This window comes from Scyliorhinus torazame, chromosome 15, assembly GCF_047496885.1.
Source record: "Scyliorhinus torazame isolate Kashiwa2021f chromosome 15, sScyTor2.1, whole genome shotgun sequence".
Taxonomy (NCBI): Eukaryota; Metazoa; Chordata; class Chondrichthyes; order Carcharhiniformes; family Scyliorhinidae; genus Scyliorhinus; species Scyliorhinus torazame.
Genome location: NC_092721.1, coordinates 135,562,544 through 135,589,394, shown reverse-complemented (window position 1 = coordinate 135,589,394; position 26,851 = coordinate 135,562,544). Strand labels below are relative to the sequence as shown.

Genomic DNA, 26,851 nt, shown 5'->3' with positions numbered 1-26,851 from the left:
TCCTCCCATTAATGGAAATGCTCTCTCTCTCTCTGTCCATTCTATAATTATAAACGGTTTTGTTAAAAGATCTCAATCAGATCTTTCCTCAGCCTTTCTCCAAGTTTTTATTTTCCTCAACCTTTTCTTTTCTCCTGAAAAGTGACCCAACCCATTCATGCTTTCCTGATAGGAATAAACTTGCAACCTGGTAACATTCTTGTAAATGGTTGCTTTGTAGTACAGACCTTAAATATTGCCGAAATGATAAATATGTTGCCAAAGTTTTTGTCTTCCACTCATCAAGACAAATGTAAGAATGTAAAATTTCAAGCAATCACAACTATTTATACTACAGGAGAAAAAGGCGCCGACGGATTGGCAAGTCAACTGATTGACCAAGGCGTTTTCATGGAGAAAGCAATGGGCTAATACGGGTTTATTGAATCAGGTAGCATGTTCCTTCAGTTGTTCTTTAATAGCAGAATACAGACTGTACTCGAGCATGTCTAAAACAAAAGGTATACTTTTAGATGTGGTTCTGCAATCAAACAACACTTGCTGAACAATCCTGAGTGTGCCAATAGCTGCACTAACACTAATTTAAGATAACCAGCCAAGCTCATAACATGGTTCATCTACGTTTGGTAGGCATTACATACATTCATGCACAGGGGTTCATGCTTTGCAAAAAGCAATATGTTTGAGTCTTGTGAACTACCCTGGAACCTAATTTAAATATATAAATTAGGACTATGGAGCTTTATTCCCAGTAGCATACCCTTGCAGGTTTTGCAAATATGGTTTTATGAATGTGATAAAGCTTAAATCAACATCAATTCCTTCCTTTCCGCCTACCAAAGAAAGTCTGTCCTATCACACTAGCAAATGGCTGGTCTGTCTATGGACTCTAAAATCATTTACGTAGGTCAGTGTCTAATTTACATACAGGTCTTACCATAGGGACATAAATAATAAAGAGCATGCATCACCAACAAAAATGGATGCTGTCACCAGTCGATTCATCTTCTATTCCCGTTCTATTCTCCCACAAATAACTGCAGCATAACTTCAATGCAATTGCAATTCTCCTAGTAACATGGGCTGAAGAAAGAACATTTGCTAAACTATTCATGTACCCCTTACGTTAATGGACAGGTGCAGAATACAATTTTGTGCATTTTAACAGGAAAGGAGCAGAAACAGAAATTATACCTAAAATTATATTGCTCTCACAATAGAGGAACAGAAAACCTAGGATTGTAGATATAGTTCATTGAAAGTGGAAAAGAACATAAAAGGAAAATATGAAAATCGCTTATTGTCACAAGTAGGCTTCAAATGAAGTTACTGTGAAAAGCCCCTAGTCGCCACATTCCGGCGCCTGTTCGGGGAGGCTGTTACGGAATATGATTCTGCTTTCATAGCATGTAAGGAAGTCATGTAAAATTTCTGCAAGACATTAGCTAGGCCACAAATGGATAAAGCTCTGGACATTCAAATAGGGGAGGATTTTATAGCTGTGGAAATTATATAGGAGAAATTCACTAAAATGATACCAGGAGCAACAAATTATAAAGAAAGTCGCAAAAAAAAAAAAAAAAAAAAATGAATGAACAGGGTACAGTCATGGGGATCTAATAGAGATTGTGGAACGGATTGAAAAGATAAATAATAAAATATTATTTCTACTGTTGGCAAATTGGTAATAAGAGAACACCGATTGAAGGTTATCACCAGAGGACATGGCGGTGAGCAGGGATGGAATCCGGTTGGGAAAATGGCATTGCAATTCCTATTTTTACTTTCTAAATTGTAGCGGAAAATTCCCTGTCACATCAAAACTCCTGCAGCCAAACCCTCATCCTACCCCACCGTACCAAATTAATTAAAATTGACAATACAAATCATTCCTCTATAGTGAACAGCCAAAAATAAATATTCAATTTATTCACTGGAATGATAGACATCTATTAAAAATATTTCTTAAGGAAACAAAAAGCTTTACATTTACTCTGCAGCATTGCAAGTCATGGAGGAATTTGGAGACGGGAAATTAAAAATAACCTTAAAAATTATTCTGGACTAAGATGGCACCACAAATCATACTAACTGTACAAATTGTTCCTCTTGTATGTAAAATCAGATTCAGAAAAATGGTACTGTCTAAATTGTGTGAATAAAATAGATCTATCTGCAAGTGAAATTTAAATTTGAGAGTAAAGGAACCTTTAACTCATATCTGTCCGTGTTGTGGTTGACCTGGAACTGCATGATTCTGCCCTTGGTTGCTGAAAGCAACCATGTGTTTTGCTCTAGGTAAATACATCCTGCATCTTGCTGCTGTGAGCCCATCTGTCTGCAACATACCTCAGACTCATCAAATGTTACTTACAATGCATATTCCTTTAATGGTATTGTGAAAACGTCAAAGACGTCTTTGTTCTTCATCAGGTAGACTGAACGTACATAAGACACAAAACACTGCAATAAAACAGAAGCGTTCATTGCACATTTTAAACATTATAAATAATCACAAAATAACAATTTACTTAAATCAACATGCATACCTCAAACCGCAACATGTTTAACGGGTGTTCATTCTCCCCGTGTTTGCGTGGGTTTTGCCCCCACAACCCAAAGATGTGCAGGGTAGGTGGATTGGCCACGCTAAAATTGCTCTTTAATTGGAAGAAAATGAATTGGGTACTCTGAATTTTTTATTTTTAAAAAAATGTTTAATGGGTGTTTTAGAATTTAAAACTAAATAGCTAAGTCCCTTTGAGGAACAAAATTGGGGAAAAGCCCCCAAAACAAGAATTCCCAAGCCTATCATAGATTATCATAGAAGTTACAGTGCAGAAGGAGGCCATTCAGCCCATCGAGTCTGCATCGGCTCTTGGAAAGAGCACCCTACCCAAAGTCAACAACTCCACCCTATCCCCACAACCCCACTCAACACTAAGGGCAATTTTGGACACTAAGGGCAATTTATCATGGCCAAGCCACCTAACCTGCACATCTTTGGACTGTGGGAGGAAACCGGAGCACCCGGAGGAAACCCACGCACACACGGGGAGGATGTGCAGACTCCGCACAGTGACCCAAGCCGGAATCGAACCTGGGACCCTGGAGCTGTGAAGCAATTGTGCTATCCACAATGCTACCGTGCTGCCCCACATCAACGGCCAAGTTTGGAAAAGACTGAGGTTCTGGTCCCAGTAGGCCATAATGGCGACAGTAAAGCATAATCCTTCTAGCATATTTCTCAAAGATATGGCAAGGGCATGCCGCAATGGTCACATTCTTGAGGCCCAAAGACTTCAAGATAGTTTGTCTCCTCCATTTGGTCGGCATTTTAAGAAATTTGGACTAATGAAAAAAGTTACAGAATTAAACAGGATAAACCTTTAACTGAATACTATTTAAGTACATTGAACAAATCTTATCACAAAAAGCCTAACTTAACAGCACCATCTCTGCATCGAAATAGTATTATCACAGCTAAAATTGAGAAATGGAAAAACTCACCCGTTGTGCTCGTTCTTTCAGATCCTGTTCTTGAGCTAAAAAAGCTTCTAGCTTTGCCTGAACATTTGTTAGTTTTCCTGGGTTTATTCTGTTTAAAAAGATCAAAAAACGATTAATTGTTCATTTTGTTTTCATTGATAACCCAGTCATCTTCAACAAAAATATGAAATCCATAGAATCCCTACAGTACAGAAGGAGGCCATTCGGCTCATCGAGTCTGCACCGACCCTATCTAGAGCACCCCTAACTAGACCCACTCCCCCATCCTATCCCGGTAACCCCCACCTAACCTGCATATCTTTGGTCTGTGGGAGGAAACTGGAGCATCCGGAGGAAACCCACTCAGACACAGGGATAAAATGCAAACTCCACACAGCCAGCCAAGGCCAGAATCAAACCTGCTGTAAGGCAGGTCCCCACTTTGCCGACCAATAAAATAAGCAGATTCAAAATCAATAGAGCCAAAAACAATATTACAGGGTAGATTTTAAATTGTGTAACTGGTATAATCAATGCCACAACCACAAGGACAATTCACAGCTCCTTGGCACAAAATTTCAATCAATTTTAGTGGTAAACATGTGCTGCTTTCTAAATGTGAAAAATAACAGTGTCTTTCAGCTTTCCACAAACAAAGATGCAACAGATCCATGGAGGAAAAGAAGAATCGGCATTTAAAACAAAAACTGGTTGTCTTGATTCCCAGCCCTGGTTGTGAGGATCAATTTTTCACTGTTCAATTATCAGAAAATTGACACCAAATCACATAAGAGTTACTAGCACCTCAAAGTGCTAGATTTTAAGGAATATCCTTTCAGAAAGAGCTAGAGAGGGTAAGAGACTGAATTCCAAAATTTAGAGTCTAGAAAGCTGGAGGACGGCTGCCAATAGATGGATATGAGAAATCACTGATGGACGTGGTCAGAATTAGAGGAACACAGAGGTTTGTAAGGCTGGAGGTAGTCACAGTTATTGGAAGGAGTAAGATTGTGGAGGCATTTGGGCTCAAGGATGAGAATTCATTGTTGCATCAGGAACTAATGGAGGTCAATGGACATAGGGGTGCTGGGTGAACAGAACTTGATGGGAGTTAGAAAGTGGGCTGCACAGTATTGGATGAGCATCGGTTTACAGAAGATGGTAGTCCACCCAGCAAAGCACTGAAACAGCTGAGACCAAAGGTAACAAAAGCATAAATCCCAAACCAGGAGTGGATATGGGCAATATTAGAGAGATGGGAATCAGTAGAAGAGAAGATATGGAGGCAGAATAATCTTCAGCCAGAAGTGCCGAGTGGATGATCCATCTCGGTCTTTACAGGTCCCCAGCATCACAGATGCCAGCCTTCAGTAAATCCGATTCACCCCATGTGATATCAAGACAGGCTGAAAACACTGGATACTACGAGGGCCCTGACAATATTTTGCCAATTGGAAATTGTGCTCCAGAACTTGCTACACCCCTAGCCAAGCTGTTGCAGTGCAGTAACAACACTGGCATCAACCCGGCAATGTGGAACACTTTCCAGGTAGGTCCTGTACACAAAAAGCAGGCTAAATCCAACCCAGCTAATTACTGCCCTATCAGTCTACTCTCAATCATCAACAGTGCTATCAAGCAGCACTTACTCAGCAATAACCTGCTCACTGACGCTCAGTTTGGGTTCCACCAGGGTCACTCAGCTCATGGTCTCATTACAGCCTTTGTTCAAACATGGACAAAAGAGCTGAACTCCAGAGGCGCTGAGATACTTTGACATTAAGGCAGTATTTAATTGAGTGTGGCATCAAGGAGCTCTAGTGTTACAGATGCTTAGTCAGCTCTCAACAGTGGCTAAGATACTGCACCAGAATCAGAAAGGTTTTAAGGCGGTGCGGAAAGTTCAATTCGTTCCAGGAGTGATATCATAAGAAATGGGGCTTGGGTATTTTATAAAACAAGCTTTAGTAAAACGAAAGGAAAAAAAGAATTGAAATTTTGCTTCAACCCTAACAATAACAGATTACTTATGACTATGTTTGAGGAGCTGTTCATTGCAGGGAGAGTGAAAAAGGGGGGGAAATTTGTACAGACTGTATTGTTGTTTCCCGGGGTGTTTATGTGGTATAACCTGTTTTGATGCAGGTTTGTCATAAAATACATTTTAAAAATTGCTTCTTAAATGCAAATTGACAGATTACATGTAGTTTCTGAATCTGAACACACGAGTCCCAATAAGCAGCACTTCAACTGAACATGCAGTTCTCATACCACTTACACAGGAACCTTGGACCCAAGTTCCTAATATCTGCCTCTCGTAACACTAGCAAAACTGGAGTCAATGGGAATCAAGGGGTGAAACTCTCCACTGGTTGGAGTCATACCTAGGAAAGTGATTGTGGTTTTTGGGAGGTCACTTATCTCAATCCCAGGACAATACTGCAGGAATTCCTCAGGATAGTTGCCTAGGCCCGGCCAGCTTCAGCTGTTTCATCAATGATCTTCCCTCCAACATATGGTCAGATGTGGGGATGTTTGCTGATGATTGTATGGACTCCAGCACCATTCACGACTCCTCAGACACTGAAGCTGTCCACATGCAAACGCAGCAAAGCATAGATAATATCCAGGTAACCGTCATGCCACACAAGTGCCAGGCAATGACCATCTCCAATAAGAGAGAACCAAACCATCGCCCCTTGACATTCAATGCCATTACCATAACTGAATCCCCAACTGTCAACATCCTGAGGATTACCATTGACCAGAAGTTAAACTGGACTAGCTGTATAAATGCTGTGTCTCCAAGCACAGGTGAGAGGCTAGGAATCCTGCGGCCAGGAACTCACCTCATGCCTCCCCAAAGCCTTCCCACCACCTACAAGTTACAAGTCAGGAGTATGGTGGAATACACCGCACTTGCCTGGATGAGTGCAGCTCCAACTTCACTCAAGAAGCTTAACACTACCAAGGGCAAAGCAGCCCAATTGATCAGCACACATTCAATAAATACTGACCCCCCCTTCACCACCGACGCACAGTGGCAACCATATGTACCATCGACAAGGTGCACTGCAGGAACTCACAACGGTTCCTTAGGCAGCACCTTACAAACCCACGACCACTACCATCTATAAGGACAAGAGCAGCAGATACCTGGGGACACCACCACCTGGAGGTTCTACTGCAAGTCACTCACCATCCTGACACGGAAATATATCACCATTCCTTCACTATCGCAGAGTCAAAATCCTGAAATCCCTCCCTAATAGCACTGTGGGTGTACCTACGCCACATGGACTGCAGGGATTCAAGAAGGCAGCTCACCACCACCTTCTCAAGGACCAGTAGGGGTGGACAACAAATGCTGGCCTAATCAGCGAAGCCCACGTCCCGTAAAAATGAATTTTAAAAACAAGAACCTCAGTTCAGTGTACAATAAAGATTAAATCTGCAGGGATGTGGGGTAAAGAGCAAGGGGTGTTAGAACATAGAACATTACAGCGCAGTACAGGCCCTTCGGCCCTCGATGTTGCGTCGACCTGTGAAACCACTCTAAAGCCCATCTACACTATTCCCTTATCGTCCATATGTCTATCCAATGACCATTTGAATGCCCTTAGTGTTGGCGAGTCCACTACTGTTGCAGGCAGGGCATTCCACACCCTTACTACTCTCTGAGTAAAGAGCCTACCTCTGACATCTGTCTTATATCTATCTCCCCTCAATTTAAAGCTATGTCCCCTCGTGCTAGACATCACCATCCGAGGAAAACGGCTCTCACTGTCCACCCTATCCAATCCTCTGATCATCTTGTATGCCTCAATTAAGTCACCTCTTAACCTTCTTCTCTCTAACGAAAACAGCCTCAAGTCCCTCAGCCTTTCCTCATAAGATCTTCCCTCCATACCAGGCAACATTCTGGTAAATCTCCTCTGCACCCTTTCCAATGCTTCCACATCCTTCCTATAATGTGACTACCAGAATTGCACGCAATACTCCAAATGCGGCCGCACCAGAGTTTTGTACAGCTGCAACATGACCTCATGGCTCCGAAACTCAATCCCTCTACCAATAAAAGCTAACACACCGTACGCCTTCTTAACAACCCTCTCAACATGAGTGGCAACTTTCAGGGATCTATGTGCATGGACACCGAGATCTCTCTGCTCATCCACACTGCCAAGAATCTTACCATTAGCCCAGTACTCTGTCTTCCTGTTATTCCTTCCAAAATGAATCACCTCACACTTTTCTGCATTAAACTCCATTTGCCACCTCTCAGCCCAGCACTGCAGCTTATCTATGTCCCTCTGTAACTTGTAACATCCTTCCGCACTGTCCACAGCTCCACCGACTTTAATGTCATCTGCAAATTTACTCACCCATCCTTCTACGCCCTCCTCCAGGTCATTTATAAAAATGACAAACAGCAGTGGCCCCAAAACAGATCCTAGTGGTACACCACTAGTAACTGGACTCCAGTCTGAACACTTCCCATCAACCACCACCCTTTGTCTTCTTCCAGCTAGCCAATTTCTGATCCAAACTGCTAAATCTCCCTGAATCCCATGCTTCCGTATTTTCTGCAGTAGCCTACCGTGGGGAACCTTATCAAACGCTTTACTGAAATTCATATACACCACATCAACTGCTTTACCCTCATCCACCTGTTTGGTCACCTTCTCAAAGAACTCAATAAGGTTTGTGAGGAACAACCTACCCTTCACAAAACCGTGTTGACTATGTCTAATCAAATTATTCCTTTCCAGATGATTATACACCCTATCTCTTATAAACCTTTCCAAGATTTAGCCCACAACAGAAGTAAGGCTCACTGGTCTATAGTTACCGGGGTTGTCTCTAATCCCCTTCTTGAACAAGGGGACAACATTTGCTATCCTCCAGTCTTCTGGCACTATTCCTGTAGACAAAGATGACTTAAAGATCAAAGCCAAAGGTTCAGCAATCTCCTCCCTAGCTTCCCAGAGAATCCTAGGATAAATCCCATCCGGCCCAGGGGACTTATCTATTTTCACACTTTCCAGAATTGTTAACACCTCCTCCTTATGAACCTCAAGCCCTTCTAGTCTAGTAGCCTGAATCTCAGTATTCTCCTCGACAACATTGTCTTTTTCCTGTGTGAATACTGACGAAAAATATTCATTTAGCACCTCTCCTATCTCCTTGGACTCCAAGCACAACTTCCCACTACTGTCCTTGACTGGCCCTACTCTTACCCTAGTCATTCTTTTATTTCTGACATATCTGTAGAAAGCTTTAGAGTTATCCTTGACACTACCTGCCAAAGACTTCTCATGTCCCTTCCTGGCTCTTCTTAGCTCTCTCTTTAGGTCCTTCCTAGCTAACTTGTAACTCTCGAGCGCCCTAACTGAACCTTCATGTCTCATCTTTACATAAGCCTCCTTCTTCCTCTTGACAAGTGTTTTGACTTAATTGGATTAATTGGGCAGCTCTACCAAAGAGCCAACCCAGGCATGAAAGTCCAAATGGTCTCGTACTGTGCTAAATCGTTCTTAGATTCTATGATATGCACATCTTTCTGCCTCCTTTAAATTTTAATGGTTTTGATTTCTTTTTAAAATATAGCCTAAGTATTAAGATTCCCATTTGTAAATGGAATGTGGAAGATATTGTGCCTTACACTGCCTGTGGCTCACACTCTTTAAGAACATATATAAGCACAATATAGGCGTTCTGTAAGGGTCCTTCCAATTTATTCCCTGTTTATCCCCTTATTTCCTCTTTCTTTTATTATTTGCCATTACATTTTGATTCATGGAGGATTATTGGACATGTCTTAAGGCAAGAAGACTGTATCTTTAATTCAAGTAGGAAGAGCCCGGAGGCTGTGCTGGTTTAAACTGGAGATTGCAGATTGGCCAGCAGCAGTGACAGAGAAACGGGTTGAGACTCTTGTTTGACTGATTGGTTGGTGGTCAATGGATTGGCCAAAAAGGCTGTGCTCTGCCCGGTAACAGGTGGTGATTGGCTCTGATCCCACTGGAATGCTTTTGAGAGTTCCAAGTTTGAGTTTGGTTTCAGTTTGGATTCTGACAGAGCGATTAAAGAAATATCCAACTAACACTCTGCAGAAAGATCCACCTAACTCTCTCCAGAAGGCCATTGTGAGGGCTGATTCTCTCTCCAGGAAGCTTCTGAGAATTGTTTTCATGGAACTACATTGGTCTGAAGACAAACCACAAACTGAAAGTACAGTTTGATGAGAAATAAGGTGCCACTCCAGGAAAAGTTGCGAGTAACGCATTTTCAAACTACAGAGACCCTGAATTAATTAATTTACAGAGAAGATCATTACAGGCTACAAACCAAAGACTTTAATCTTCAAGCTTGCTGTGAAGAAAAGTCTGCTAACACCATCTGAAACAAAGGCACTTTCTTTCCTCCACTTAGGATTTTTACCCCTTTCCACCCCACTGTCTTTGTCTGTCTTGTGTGTGCGTGTACGTGTGTATAGAATGGCTATTAGGTATTAGCTTGTCATTAACCAGTTGTATTTACTGCATATTTCATTATAGTTCTTGTTATAGATAAACAGTCATGTGTTTACATTTACAAACTTGGTAACCATGATTATTGGGCAGCCAAGGGCCAAATACTTTGGGTAATTTTATAAGAATTATTGGTTAATTCACCCGAGTTGTGACTCCGGGGCATGTGGGGCTGGAATTGACCACACGCTTGCCCAGGGTGTCAGAACAGTCCCCAAATTGTGGGTCGCAGGATGTGATTTTGTGGTCTCGCAAGCTCAGAGGCCTTAATGTTAGATGTGCAGGAGAAACTCTGTTAGGAAAGTCCTGAGACTGACTCCAAGGCCCCATGATATGCCTGCCTAATTTATTTTTCTCTGGCTCACAGGTTGCTGGGAGGGGAGAGGAGTGATCAAGCTTTGCAAAGATAGCCTCAATGTCAGCTGTGAGCACAACACTTTTTTTTTGGCTCGAAGTTCATAGGAAGGATAATGGAGTGAACCTTCAATTGAACCCATGTGTGACAGGGTCAAACCAATCAGCGGAAATCCTGACTTAAAGAGCAATAAGTGGGGGGAGGGAGGCTTCAATTGGAGACAGGGGCCGGTTAGCGTGAGGAGGTGGGACCAAGAAATAGCCAGTGTGCATAACGTTGTGCCTCATTCAGAAATGCAAACCAAGATGATAAGAAACGTTTCCGCAAATATAATGAGGCTTTTCTACAAGTATGGGTTTACAAGTGTTTCAGTCAGATCCGAAGAAAGGCCATAATGCCTCATTTGTCTCCAAGTACTATCCAATGACAGTATGAAGCCAATTAAGATTAAGTAACATTTGGAGACCGTTCACAAGTACTACTATAACATCTATAAACCACACCAGTACTTAGGAGGATTCGGTCCAGAACATTTGCTAAGAACATAACTAGGAGTAGGCCATCTGGCCCTTCGAGCCTGCTCCACCATTCAATGAGATATTTGGCTGATCTTTTGTGGACTCAACTCCACTTTCCCGCCCGAACATCATAACCCTTAATTCCTTTGTCCCTGTTTTAAATACTGATTAATGTCTTGAACTTTTCTAGCCAATTCTATTTTTGTGACTGCCAGCACATTCTGGCAAACTTACAAACTTCACAAAAGTAAATATTCACATGGGGAAAACTACAGCACGTCCATGAAAGAAAATACTAAACAAGCACTTCTAAATGAAAAACAATGAACTTTCATCATTCATTCTTATAACTGCTGGACAGATGGAGGAGTTCGGTACAATTCTGAGTACAATTCGGTACAAACTGAGCTGTAAATAAAACTGATTCACTTGCAACTCCACTTTCAAAACCAAGATAAATCGACCCTACGGCAAGTACGGCTGGAGCAGGGGGAAATATTTTGATACATGCAGGTTTGAGACTTTGCCAGGAAGAAGATACAGAGCTTCCCGGTGGAGCCGGCTTCCACATTGCTGGAGGAGGTGCTAACGACAGGGGATTGGAGAAGGGGGTAGTGTCGGCGGATTACGGAGCTATTTTGGAAGAGGAGAAGGCGCCGCTAGAAGGGATCAAAGCAAAGTGGGAGGAAGAGTTGGGAGAGGTTATAGAGGATGGGTTCTGGTGTGAGGTGCTCCGGAGAGTGAATGCCTCCACCTCGTGCGCGAGGTTGGGGCTGATACAGCTGAAGGTGGAATATAGAGCCAATGGCGAGGCTGAGCCGGCTCTTTGAGGGGGTAGAAGACGTGTGTGAACGTTGCAGGGGGGGTCCCGCAAACCACGTTCATATGTTTTGGTCCTGTCCAAAGCTGGAGGATTACTGGAAGGAGGTTTTTCGGGTAAACTCTAAAGTGGTGCACGTGAAACTGGACCCGGGCCTTCGGGAGGCCATATTCGGGGTGTCGGACCAGTCAGGGTGTCGGACCAGCCGGGGTTGGAAACGGGAGCGGAACAGATGTTGTAGCCTTCGCCTCATTGATCGCCTGAAGACGGATCCTGCTGGGATGTAGAGCAGCCTTTCCACCCTGTTCCCTGGTGGGGGGGCTCCTGTTGGAATTCTTGACTCTTGAGATGGTTAAGTTTGAACTGAGGGGAAGGATGGAGGGGTTCTACAATTCATGGGCGTTATTCATTATGCACTTTCAAGAATTGGATAACATCGAACATGAGTGGGGGGGGGGACTGTATGTGTTAATAGTGACTATGGGTGATATTCCTGATTCCTTTTTATTATCTGTTTATGTTAACATGCAGGCAGTTGTTTGGGGGTTGGTGGGAGGATGGGATTGTTGTTGATATGGGGATTGACATGATATTCATTACTGCTTATTGTTTATTGTTGGTGGGTGCAAATTTGGGAGAAAATGTGAAAAAGGAGATTAAAAATATTTTATTTTTAAAAATCGACCCTTTGGCTGGTCCACAGCTACATAGGCCAGGAGGAGAGAGTTTGATCCCCAGCCTATGCCAAGATAACTGATTGTAGTAGACGTTCACGATTGATGTCTTTATATAGGATATGCAGAACAGAAGCAGACCATTCAACCTGTTCAACCTGTTTTGGGTGAACCACCATCAGGTGCTGTAGGGTGTTCTGTATATGAGTGTACTGACAGAAAATATTAGTGGCAGTCCAGTGACCCCCACAGATAGCGTGTGCATTAACATCTGATGCAGACAGGATGAGAGTTTAGCTGTGATGCACTCTGCTCTAAAAGCCTAGTAAAACTCAACATCTCGATTTACTTGTGATGAACAGGTATTTAGGAAATGTACCGGACAGATTTCACGTCTATGAAACCACAATCCAGTATATCATTGCCTTTGGAGACAAAATGAACTGAAGCAAAATTTGCATGTCACAAAAGAATATATCTTCACCATCATCGTCATCTAAATATACATTTCTTTGCAAATTTGGCATTTTCAGAGCACCACAAGATGCCGTTGCAGTGAACTGTATTGGGCAAGATGGAAAATAAAATTCTAGACTATTTCACTTGTTTTGTCAATGAGAAGACTGTTTAAAGCACGTTGCCTCAAATTTCAAAATAACTGCACATTTGCCTCCAAACTGTCGATGATATGGATCTAATATTAAGGAAAATGCACAGTCTACATTATTTAAGAACCTATATAAGCATAAAACTCCAAAATGTATGAAAAAAACACGCTGTAACCCAAGTTGTACACACGTAACCACATTATTGAAACTTTGAAACGTGAAAGTAAACTGCTTTGAAGTACATTTGAAGTACATTGCTTTGAACTTGTAACACTTTCATTTCCAGCAATGTAAATATTTTTTACATTTTCTTAGCCAGTGTAATATTCAAGTAGAAACACAATCAAAAGTTAGTTCTGGATGTTATTTAGATAAATCTATTACTTTATTTTGTTGATGGGGATTTTCTTCTCCTCCAGCTGTTTAACCATGGCTTTCTCTTCAGATGGAAGTAATATTAAGAGTGCTTCACCACCTTCCTTATACCTATAAAAGGAAGCATACATTATGTTGAAATATCAATCGATGATTAGAGTCACATCAATTCAGTATCCAAACTCAAAGTAGCCATGGTTACGATGTTTTTCATCCTACTTCCTAACAAGTATAAAGCACCTTAACAAGTCCAAGAAACATCCAAAAAACTTCACAAAAATGACATGTTTACTACTCTATCCTCTTCAATTTATTAGTAGTCCATTGCATAAGCAGAACCAAGGGCAAAGGCCACAGGTGAATGGCATGACATCAGTGTACACAACAAAAGCTTAAATATTTTCAATGGGACAATGAATATTTGGATGTTGCACAGTTGTAAACTGACTGAAGGATTCAGACAGTTTGTAAAGCATGTCACTGGTTTAGGAGATTAGCTTACAGCTTTATATCATCCCATTCTTCGCTCAGTATAAAATCTTTAACATTTACACACAGAATTTAAAAATTGAATGACTTATATTTAGGATTGGATGACTTATTTTTAGGATCGCCAGCTACCTGTACAAAATGGTAAACATTATTCACTACTTTGTGATACCACTCTTTAGGTTTATCAATAGTTAGTTAATGAACAAAAACTACACATTGATAGATTACAAGCACATCTGTTGCAGGCCCTTGTGTTTGTCAAGTGATCTCAACCCCAAACATTTGCGGACATTCAAATAGCAGATACTTTCAAAATCCCAAAGATGTTCAAAGGAGAGGATTCCATATATTCTTCACACAACCGAAACATGTGATTGGCAAAGTATACAAAAGTCAATCATATCTCCAACCACAGTAAGATCCATCATAGAATAGGAAAAAAGGGAGCAGGATGCACTGAAGTCACCATCTCCATAGCTAACCTCGCCAAAAACTGGCAAAACGTCTGCAAGTGTTGATGGCAGAATTCAGATGGCTGATGAAGTTTTGCTGCTAGAGCTTCCAGACTGCGCAGAGCTATCTTAATTATTCCTTAGCTTCGCCTTTTCAAATTGAGTCACATCCTTATTTGTGCCAGTAAAATCCCCAATTCGTGATATAGGCTGCACTGCACAATTAATTACACTGCTGGTGCAAAGCCAAACCACTTCACTCCAGCAGGCAGATAGTGTAAATGCACCCAGATTTACACAGGACATACCCATAAACAATGGGTCGGTTTTCAGTCAAGTATTTTCAGACACTTACCAGTATGAAGTTGACAACAAAATAAAATTAAGATTGTTATTTTGCATCTCTCCCCCCTCCCCCGAAAAGCTGTACATTATATACATTTGATACATATGGGCAAAGATTTACTCAACACAATTAGTATTTTTACCAAGCAGTTTTACCAATGATCCCATTACCCACCCTCTCATCGCTGCCATGCCCAGAATTCATTCTTCACCACTGCCACGCCAAGCAGCCATTCTCAGTGCGCAACTGTTCCAAAACCTTCTGCCCACTGTATCCAATGATTTACCTTCTCAGTGTTTCCCCAAACACACAGGACTTCACGCCTCCCTGATCACATCTGCTTTCCTCCCAATGCTATCACTGTCCAGAATCACCCTCCCTACATTACAAACACATTCCGCGTAATCTTTGCAATTTCTTGTGCTGTTACAGTATCTACAGTCTTTCTCCTATTTATCTATCACTTTGCCAAAAATAGATATTGTGGAATTCCACAAGGAAACCAACGATTTCCAAAAAAAATGTGCAATAAAAATAAAACAGCAAATGCTAGAAAAACCAGGTCTGGCAGCATCTATGGGGAGAGAAACAGAGTTAACGTTTCAAGTCCATATAGCTCTTCTTCAGAGCTAAAGAGGAGATATGTGATGGATTTTGTTCTGTTTAAAAGGGGGTGGAGCAGTTGAAGCAGAATAAGTCTGGGGTAGATGGGAACTCGGGAGAGATTTGACAAAGATGTTATGGGCATAAGAGAAAAGGAGTGTTACTGATAGTATTAAAGACTAAAGAAAGTGCGGATACTAGTATTAAGGTAATATAGCAGAACATGTTAATAGCAGAACAAAGATCTGTGAAAGCAAAATTTAAGAACAAGTGACAGATAGCCCTGTGTGGTGGTGGGGGGGGGGGGGGGGGGGGGGGGGGGCAAGAAAAAAGGAATTGAAAGGAGGGGTTAAGATGGAGGAGAGAAGTCATGGTCAGGTCTACAATAAAAACATGAGTCCACCTATTCAATCACCTGAGTTCAGTTATGTTACATGCCACAGCATGTACAAAAGAAAACCCAGCTTTTCTGGAGGGATAACATTTAAACTCATAGACCATTCTTGGAGTACTGTGAACAGTTTTGATCTCCATATTATAAAAACAGATATAGAAGCACTGGAGAAGGTACAAGAAAGATTTACGAGATTGAAACCAGAACTAAGGAGGTTATAGCTATCAGGAAACAGGAAACGTGGGGTTCTTTCCTCTCGAGGTATGTGCTTGGGAGGTTAATCCGGTTGTGTTGGGGATTGAATGGGGGAATGGGGATGGGTAGGTGGATCTCTGAGCTCAGGGTCACAGACATTCCCAGGGGCTTCCATGGAGCAGAAATCAGCCTATCAGAAATTTAACGTTCCCGGGCAGTTTCAGTAAGACTGACTTCTGCAGGGCACTCTTGGGCAACTCTTAACTTACGACTCAACTCCAACGACTGGATACTAAAAGACTTGGGCCCATGTATTACTATATTTTCCAACTCTCAGTTTGGAATACCAATAGCATTTGATTAAATTAGTTGATATGCAACCCTGGTAAGCAAGGCGGTGATAGGTTATTGGAGGTAGGCAGCATGCAGATTTACTGTGACTATCAGATCAGCCATGAACTTATTAAATAGTGAAGTAGACTCGAGGGACCAAATGGTCTCCTGCTCCTTGTTTGCATGTTCGAAGACCGGATTAAGAGCAACAGGTTGCACCTGAACAGAGCTGGAGCTAATATCCTTGCAGGCGGGCGAACAAAGGCTGTGAAAGAGGATTTAAATGTATTCAGTAGGGGCCTGGGCATCAAGGAGCAGAATAAAATAGTATAAACCAGGTGCACAGAGCACTCGGCAAGACAGTTAGAAATGGTTTAGTATTACGTAAAAACAGAAAATACAAAAGATGCCTAAAGTTAGATTTGGAGTGCATTTGTAAGGATGGTGAGCTGCAGGAACAAATAGCCATTTGGGAAAATGATATGTGGGGAGTATCACAGTGGGATTTTCTCAGGAATATCAAGTACCAAAATATTTAAATCAGTTATGGAGAAGGACAAGGAGAAATCTAGAATAAAAATACTTAACTGTAAGAGGGTTAATTTTAGGAAACCTAGAAGGATCTGGCCCAGATATATTGGGGTCAAAGACTGGCAAGCAACAAAACTTGGAGGTGTAGTAAACAGTAAGGGCAACAGAAATACACTTCAAATGGTTGAGGACAGGCGAGTGGGACCAATTGATACATGGCAGATGAAATTTGGCTTAAAAAAAAACATGTACGGTGATACATTTTACACTGTTTGTCGATGTACCATTTGTCAATGTACTCTGTCGATTATTTTTTTTTGTCTATGTACATACTGTGTACATTCCCTTGGCCGCAGAAAAATACTTTTCACTGTACTTTGGTACATGTGATAATAAATCAAATCAATCGATCAATCAATTTTAGTAGAAAGTAACTGAAGAGACAATATAAGCTCATTGGTAAAATTTAAAAGGGGTGTAAGAACATAAGAGACCTGGGTGCTTGTGCACAAGTCTTTGAAGGTGATAGCATAGGTGAAGAAAGCAATTAATAAAGATATGGATCCTGGGCTTTATATGTAAAGTACAAAAGCCATGAAATTATGCTAAATCTTTGACACACATGTTTGGTGCCAGCTGAAGTATTGTGTCCAATTCTGGGCACCACACTATAAGGACATGAAGGCCTTGGGGAAGGTACAGAAGAGATCTACTAAAATGATTCCAGGGCTGAGGGATTACACTTATGCAGGTAAATTGGAAAAACTGGGTTTGTTCTCAAAAGAACAAACTTTCTTCCTTCCCAAAGAGCAGAGACGGCTAAAAGAAAATTTGATAGAAGGGTTTCAAATCCCAAAAGATTTAGAGTGAAAATGGTGAGGTAAATGACAACACATGGGTGTCATTCACGGTATTCTTTCGGGGATTGGATGGCATTGAATATTGGGGGGGGGTTTGGTGGGATGGACTATATATGTCAATGGTGACCATAGGCGATACCGGATTCCTTTTTCTTTTTTTCCACCTTGGGAGGTTTTGTTTTATTTGATGCTTATATTGTCAGGTGGGCCGTTGTGTGGGGGGTGTTGGGAGGATGGGATCGTTGTTGTTAATAAGGGGATTGACATTGTATTCGTTACCATTTACTGTTTGTTGGTAGGGTGTAAATTCGGAAGAAAATGTGAAAATGGAGAAGAAAAATATTTTTTTTAAATGAATGCTCAGCACCATTTACAACTCCTCAGACACTGAAGCAATCCATGTCCAAATGCAACAAGGCCAGAACAGAATCTAGGCTGACAAGTGGCATTGGATTTGGATTTGATTTATTGCCACGTGTACCGGAGTACAGTGAAAAGTATTGTTCTGCGTACAGTCTATACAAATCGCTCCATATATGAAATACGATAAATACTCAAAGTAAATACATAGATACAGACATCTCGTGAAGCATATGGAGTGTAGTACGACCCAGTAGAGAGGATACGTGGAGAGATCAGTTCAGTTCATAAGTGGGTCATTCAAGAGTTTGATAACAGCGGGGAAGAAGCTGGTTTTGAATCTATTAGTGCGAGTTCTCAGACTTTTGTATCTCCTGCCCGATGGAAGAGAGAATGACCCAGATGGGAGGGGTCTTTGATTATGCTGCCCGCTTTCCCAAGGCAGCGGGCGGTGTAGACAGAGTCAATAGATGTGAGGCGGGCTCATATGATGGACTGGGCTGTGTTCACGACTCTCTGTAGTTTCTTACGGTTTTGAGCCAAGCAGTTGCCATACCAGGCTGTGATGCAGGCATATAGGATGCTTTCTATGGTTCAACTGTAAAAAACTTTAAGAGTCAAAGTGGACATGCCGAATTTCCTTAGTTTCCTGAGAAAGTATAGGTGCTGTTGTGCTTTCTTGGTCATAGCGTCAATGTGGGGGACTAGGACAGATTGTTGGTGATGTGCACACCTTGGAATTTGAAGCTGTCAACCATCTTCACCTCGGCCCCATTGATGCAGACAGGGGTATGTATGATACTTTGCTTCCTAAAGTCAATGACCAGCTCCTTAGCTTTGCTGACGCTGAGGGAGTTTGCACCTGGGCAGGCAGTGGCGTAGTTGTACTGTCGCTGGACTAGTAATCCAGAGAGCCAGAGTCATGCTCTGGGGACCCAGGGTTCCAATCCTACCACAGCAGATCGTAAAATTTTAATTCAATAAAAATCTGGAATTAAAAATCTAATGGTGACCATGAAACCATTGTCGATTATCGTAAAAACCCATCTGGTTCACTAATGTCCATTAGGGAAGAAAATCTGTCGTCTTACCTGGTCTGATCTACATGTGACTCCAGATCCACAACAATATGGTTGACTCTTTAAAAAAAATGCCCTGAGGGATGGGCAATAAATGCTGGCCCAGTTGCAACACACACATCCCATGAACAGATTTTTTTAAAAACAACACAAATGCCAGGTAATGACCATTTCCAACAAGAGCGAATCTAACCATCTCCCTGTGGCATTCCCATCACTGAATCCCCCACTATCAACAGTCTAGGGGTTACCATTGACAAAAAACTGAACTGAGTCAGCCATATCAATACTGTGCCTACAAAGGCAGATCAGAAGCTCAGAATTCTGCAGCGAGTAACTCATCTCCTGACTCCCCAAAGCCTGTCCACCACCTTCAAAGCACAAGTCAGGAGTGTGATGGAACACTCTCCACTTGCAAGGATGTGTGCAGCTCCAACAACACTGAAGAAGCTTTACTCGATCCAAGACAGAGTAGTCCACTGATTGGCATCCCTTCCACAAACATTAACTCTCTCCACCACCAATGCACAGTACCATCTACAAGATGCACTGCAGGAACTCACCAAGGCCCCTTGGTGAACTCACCAAGGCCCACGACCACTAGGAAGGACAAGGACTCAAAAGTCAACTCATTATAAATTCACACTACTGCCATTGTCCCCAAGCCTAAATAGCTCGAATCTTCTTCTCAGTAAAACAATCTAAGCCTTCCTTCATCTCTTCACAATCAAATCATCCACACTTACTATCAGGCATACTGCAGAACTGGTCACATGAACCGGTTCATCTAGCCTAAATTTAAAGCTACAGTCTCAAAATATACCTCATTATTGGACCATGGACCATTGGATTGAAGGTGATTGGCATAAAAAAAGCAAAGGCAACATAAGACGATACTTCTTCACACAATAAGTCGCTTGGATTTGAAAAACGCTGCCTGACCGGGTGGAAAAATATTCAATAGCTGCTTGAAAAAGGAATTAGATAAATATTCAAAGGAGAAAAAAATTACAAAGATATGGGAAAAGAGCAAGGAAATAGGACTAACTGGATTTTGTTCTTCAAAAGAGCCAGCAGAGGCTTGATGAGTCAAGTGGCTTCTTTCTGTCCTGTAGTTTTCTACGACTGCAGAACTGGGTTGCCAAAAGGTCCCATGATTATTTTCCTGATGGTGCTGAATTAGCTGATGTCAGCAAAGACACCCCTCTGCTACAGGGGAGAGTGAAGCAAACCGGGCAGAGTTTCTGCTCTATGCCACATCCAGTAGCCCCTCCGGAAAACTGCACACATCAATATTGGACAACGAGAAGCCTGGCCTCAGGTACAATATCTCCAAATAGCTGGCTGACACTCATTTCAATAGACTTAAAGGCAAGGCAAGCAACTGGGGAACTGTACCCCAGCAGAGTGAGAAATGGCAGCTAAAAATTGGAGAACAAAAGACAAAGAACTTGTATGATTAATTGTCCTTACAAGGTGCAAATAAACTGCAAAAAAAAACTTCCTAACCACATAAGTCGTTAGAGCTGGATTTCAAGGCTCTCAACAGCCATTTATCAATGTGAATTGCATGGTGTACCCTTCAATTCTGCTCAACCATTCTACGTTTGCAGATAGTGCGAACATTGCTTAGTTATGTATTCCATTTTAAAGTACTTTACAATGGCATGAAAAACGCACTATATGCTACACCACATTTTATGTTTACCACCCATTTACTGTAATAGTTTTAATCAACTTATGTTATATTTATCAAACCAATCTAGATACTCTTATTCCAGATTTTAGAATTTTTGAAAGGTCTTCAGAATTGGATCAGGCACCAGATAACTGAAAACCGGAATATTCCAAATCAGATAAAATAAAGTTCTATACCTCACAGAAAACCAAAGGTCAATTGAAAGGTGAATGCAAAACAAAGGATTCAAATTCCTTTTTAAAGATTCAGCAATGTGAGCTCCAGAAACATAATGATCAGCTTCCTATTAAATTGGCATTTCCTCATCAAAAGAAATATATTTAGAGAATAAAAGTAGAGCTTTTACTGCATCAATATTTGCTTTGAATAATTACTTCTGTCAGTATTCAGAGCACAGGAAGAGGATAATATGCTTGACATTTCAAGGAACTCACTGAAGTTAAAGTAATCAAGAAAACAGTAAGTATGGGGAAAAATGACTAACCCCGGGCATGATGGTTTCCCTCCGAGGATTTTAATGGGTATGCAAGTTCAAAGGAACTGACTAGTGATATCCCACAAGGATCTGTTTGAATCTTTCTTCACTGTTTTCATTAATAACTGATTAGAGAACCACATGTCCAAGTTTGCTGATTACACAAAGATTATTGAGTGTATGTAATCTAGTTGACAGCATAAAATTACAAAGAGATAATGAAAGATTAAGTGACTGGACAAAACTGAGGCAGATAGACTCCAACACAAGTAAGTGTGGGGCCATTTATTTTGGACCAAAACAAAGACTAGATGAGAGTATTATTTATATGGTAGGAAAGCTAGAAACAGTAAACATCCAAGAGATGTGGGGGTCCAAGTAAACAAGTCACAATAAACAAAAATGGAAAAGAGGGCTGGAATATAAAGTGAAGGAAATTGCTCCATCTTTACAAAGCCCTGGTTAAGCAACATGTGGAGAATTGCATGCTCTAAAGTTCTGGGCATCGCATGTGATCAATGACCTTGGAAGAAGTACAGTAAACATTCACCTAGGGATAGATTATGAGGAGAGATGAAGTGGACTAGATTTGTATATAGATGTTTAAGAGATGCTGCTTTTTTTTTTAAGTTAAGATTTTGATAAAGCAGATAGAGAAAAACATTTTACAATGGGATGGGAAACACGGACGAGGGAACATATCCTTGAAATCAGAGTCAGGCAGTTCAAGAGAGAAAAGTGAAGGGACACTTCTTCACACTAAGAGTAGTAGAAAAAGTGGAACACTTCCCAGAAAAGCAGCATGCACTGGCTCAATTAATTATTTCAAATATGCGATAGACTTTTGCTAACCACGGTTATAAAAGAATATGGAGCGACGGTAGATAGAGTTGATGCAGATAAGCCTTCATTTCACTGACGAGCAGAACAGGCTCAAAGGACTGAATGGAATATACATACAGTATTATACCAATGTTCCTAACATAATTTGTTATGCACAGGGTCACCAGAACACTACATTCCCATCTCAAAATATAATTCATTTATACAAACCCATTAAAAATCTTTTGCATTTGAAAAGATAATTTTAAGCATTGCAATTCATGAAATATTATAATAGTATTTTGATTGGTCAAAGTGCAATTCCCCAAATGGTTCACTTGAGCCTTTCATAAATGGTAAACTATAGATATTTTGACTGGGACTTCGGTGGCGGCTATGGAGGAGTAAGTTGCACATTTGGTGCCTCCCGCTCTGGTCGGCTTTTGGACCATTCCCCCGGACTTTTTTCCGGTTCTAAATGGGAAAATTTGTAGGTTGAGGCAGCTGGGCACTGTTACCTCGCATTGGTTTATGGAAAAAAGGATCAGGAGTGTGCGAAAGGGCAGAAACAAGAAGCCAGTGGCGAGCTGTGTTGAAGCTGCAACGGGAGACAGTATGGCCGAGGGACGGACGCCTGGGGTGGCAGCGCAGCGTTCAACGGACCCAGTGATGCAGACCATTTAGGATGGTTTCGCCAGACAGAAGCGGGAATGCCTGGACCCGATCAAAGAATCAATTGATCACCTAGAGAGCAGACTGAACGCCCAGGACCGGGCGATTCAGAAGGTGGAGAAGGCGATGCTGGAACAAGAGGAGCACTAAACAGAAGTGGAGCTGGAGGTGGGGATGCTTCGGGAACAGCAGAAAAGGCTCTTGGAGAAGGTGGAGGACCTTGAGAACCGGTCCCACCGGCAGAATCTAAGAATTACACTAAGGGCATTCAAATGGTCATTGGATAGACATATGGGCAATAAAGGAATAGTGTAGATGGGCTTTAGAGTGGTTTCACAGGTCGGCGCAACATCGAGGGCCAAAGGGCCTGTACTGCGCTGTTATGTACTATGTTCAAATTGTCGGGCTCCTGCAGGGAGCTGAGGGAGCAGATGCTGGAGCATACGTAGCGGGTATGTTCGAAAAGCTGCTGGGGGAGGGGGCATTCCCACGACCGCTGGAGGTGGACAGGGCGTACCGGGCGCTTGCCAGGAAGCCGAGCGGGGGGACCCTCCGACAGAGATGGGGGTGAGATTCCACAGGATCCTGGACAAGGAATGTATTGTGCGGTGGTCCAAGCACACGCAGAGTTGCAAGGGGATTAACAGCATCCTGCAGGTGTACCAGGACCTGAGCCTGAAGGTGGCAAGGAAGAGGGCAGGCTTTAATCAAGTCAAGCCGATTTTCTTTAAGAAGCAGGTGAAGTTTGGTCAGCTGTACCTGGCGTGCCTGTGGGTTACGCATGAAGACCAACATCATTATTTTGAGTCACCCGATGAGGCGTTGGACTATGCAAAAAGAAAAGGACTGGTGGGTGTTTGAGAACTTTTGAACTCAGTGACAATATGTTGGCCTATATTGGGTCCTTTTTCCTTTTCTGTTTTTCTCTGGGGGTTTTTGTTTGTTTTTCTTTTCTCCCCCTTCGTTGGTTGGTGGGGTTTTGGTTGCTTTTTTCTTTTTGTTGTTAAAATTGGCTATGCCTTCTCGTATTGTTTTGTATCAGTCTTTTTTGGAGCTTTGTTTAGGGGAAAAGGAGGGGGGGGGGGGGAGGAAGAGTCGATTTTCTGTTTCGTCTTTGGTTCTTTTTCGGGGTAGATGTTGGTTATGTTCCTTTTGGGTTTTATCTTGTGTGTTTATACTGTTGTACACTTTGCTGGGATGGAGACATGCCTGCCTGGGTTTTGGTGGGTGGTGCTTTTGTTCTTTGTGTTTTCTTGCTGCGGGGTGTTTGTTTGGGGATTTTTGGATGAGGGAAACTGTTTACAGGAGCAGGGGGAGGGGCGCGAGGGAACAATTGGTGGGAGACTTCTTGGCCACCAGAGGCAGGTGTCACCAAGCTAGCTGGGTGAGCTAGCTCACGGAAGTGGGGGGATATGCTTAGTTTATTAGTTGGGTTGGGATTTAGAGTAGTGTTGCTTGGGGGGGGGGGGGGGGTGTCTGCTGACGTGGGAGGGATTTCGATGGAAGGTCACTGAGGGGGTCGGGGGTGGGGGTGGCCCCGGGGCGGGCCGGAGGTACAGCGCATGGGCTAGAGGAGGAGGGCCCAAGAAAGGGGATGGCTGACTGGCGGGGGGGAGGGAGGGGCGCTTTGCCCCCCAACTAGGCTTGTTACCTAGAATGTCCGGGGGCTAAATGGGCCGGTAAAGAGGGCTCGTGTGTTTGCACACCTGAGGAGACTGAAGGCGGACATGGTGATGCTGCAGGAGACACATCTTAAAGTGGTGGATCAGGTCAGGTTGAGGAAAGGTTGTGTTAGTCAGGGACTGGATTCAAAGACAAGAGGGGCTGCGATGTTGATTAACAAGCGGTTGGCGTTTGAGGCAGGGAGGATAGTCTCGGATGTTGGAGGTCGATATATCATGGTTAGTGGCAAGCTGCAGGGGATGAAGGTAGTGCTGGTGAATGTATATGCGCCAAATTGGGGCGATGGGGATTTTATAAAGAGGGTGCTGGGAAAGATTCCGGACCTGGATTCGCACAGGCTAATCATGGGTGGGGATTTCAACACGGTAATTGATCCAGGCCTGGACCGGTCATGCTCGAGAATGGGCAAAGTGCCAGCAATGGCAAAGGAGCTGAAAGGGTTCATGGAGCAGATGGGGGGGTGGATCCATAGAGATTTAGGCAGCCGACGGCCAAGGAATTTTCTTTTTTCTCCCACGTTCACAAGGTGTATTCCTGGATAGATTTCTTTGTTGTGGGCAGGGCCCTGTTGGCGGGGGTGGTGGACACGGGTTATTCGGCGATTACGATCTCGGACCATGCTCCACACTGGGTGGACCTGCAGATCAGTATGGATAGCAAGCAGCGCCCGCAATGGAGGTTGGATGTGGGGCTGTTGGCGGACGAAGCGGTGTGCGAGAGGCTGAGGAAAGTGCATGCTGAACTACCTGCAGGTAAACGACACGGGGAGGTCTCAGCAGCAGTGGTCTGGGAAGTGCTGAACGCGGTGGTGAGAGGAGAGCTGATCTCGATCCGGGGTCAGAGGGACAGGACGGGTAGGGCAGAAACGGACCGACTGGTAAAAGAGATTCTACGATTGGATAGGAGGGATGCGGAGGCTCCAGAGGCAGGGCTGTTAAGGGAACGCCAGAGGCTGCAGGTGGAATTTGGTTTGTTAACTACAGGAAGGGCATTGGAGCAGCTCAGAAAGGCAAAGGGGGCGATTTACGAGCATGGGGAGAAGGCCAGTGCACAGCAGCTCTGAAAGAGGGAGGCAGCTAGAGAAATAGGGAAAGTTGTTGACGGGGATGGGAACTTAGTTGGGGACTCGTCAGGGGTGAGCAAGACCTTTCAGGACTTATATAGTAGGTTGTACAGGTCGGAACCGCTGCGGGGCCGGAGGGGATGAGGCACTTTCTGGATGGGTTGACTTTCCCGAAGGTGGATGGGGAGCTGGTAGAAGGGCTGGGGGCCCGATCGGGCTGGAGGAGATAGTGGAGGGTTTGAAGGCCATGCAGTAGGGTAAGGCCCCGGGACCGGACCAGCGCCCAGTCGAGTTCTATAAAAAGTTCTCCGGAATATTGGGGCCGGTACTGTTGAAGGTCTTTAACGAGGCCAAGGAAAGAGGGGTTTTACCCCAGACGATGTCACAGGCCATGATCTCACTCATTTTGAAAAGGGACAAGGACACAGAGCTGTGCGGTTCTTATAGGCCGATATCCTTGTTGAATGTGGATGCCAAACGTCTGGCCAAAATTCTGGCCTCTAGGATTGAGGACTGTTATAGGGGAGGACCAGACAGGGTTTGTTAAGGGTAGGCAGCTGGGGGCCAATGTAAGAAGGCTGTTAAACATGATTATGATGCCCCCGGAAGGTAGGGAAGTTGAAGTGGTGGTTGCGATGGACGCGGAAAAAGCCTTCGACCGGGTCGAGTGGGATTACTTATGGGAGGTGCTGGAGCGGTTCGGGTTTGGGAGGGGCATTGTTGACTGGGTTAGGTTGCTGTACCGGGCTCCGGGAGCTAGTGTACGGACAAATAGGACGACTTCGGAATATTTCAGACTACACCGGGGGACGAGACAGGGATGTCCCCTCTTCCCACTGCTGTTTGCGCTGGCGAGAGAGCCGCTGGCAATTGCTCGGAGGGCTGTAAGGAGTTGGTCCGGGGAGGGAGGGAGGGGGAGCACAGAGTCTCGCTGTATGCGGGTGACTTACTGTTATATGTCTCAGACCCAATGGAGATGATGGGGGAAATTATGGGAATCTTAGGGGAATTCAGCCGGTTTTCGGGGTACAAGCTTAATATGGGGAAGAGCGAGTTGTTTGTGGTTCAGGCGAGAGGTCAGGAGAGGCGACTGGGGGACTAGGGTACAGTTTTAGGTACTTGGGTATTCAGGTGGTGAGGGACTGGGACAGGCTACACAAATTGAACCTGGCCCGGTTGGTGGACCAGATGAAGGAGAATTTCCGGAGATGGGATGCGCTCCCGTTGTCTCTGTCGGGTAGGGTGCAGTCGGTAAAAATGACATTCCTCCCGAGGTTGCTTTTCATTTTCCAGTGCATCACCATCTTCATCCCGCGGTCCTTTTTTAAGCAGATTAATAAGATTCTTGTGGGCTTTGTGTGGGGGGGGTAAGCCCCCGCAGGTGAAGAGGGCAATGCTCGAGTGGAGTCGGGGAGATGGT

The 26,851-nt window shown here is 43.3% G+C and overlaps 1 protein-coding gene across 1 annotated transcript in view; it reads right to left on the bottom strand.

The window, feature by feature from the left end:
* The window catches only part of ddx10 (DEAD (Asp-Glu-Ala-Asp) box polypeptide 10), a 388,230-nt gene that overhangs the window by 291,723 nt on the left and 69,656 nt on the right, over window positions 1-26,851 (bottom strand). Inside the window, exons 10-12 of the mRNA XM_072476795.1 lie at window positions 13,382-13,483; window positions 3,511-3,598; window positions 2,375-2,463 (exon numbers count right to left, since the gene is read on the bottom strand). Coding sequence (XP_072332896.1) covers window positions 2,375-2,463; window positions 3,511-3,598; window positions 13,382-13,483 — 279 coding nt within the window. The remainder of the gene's footprint in view (window positions 1-2,374; window positions 2,464-3,510; window positions 3,599-13,381; window positions 13,484-26,851) is intronic.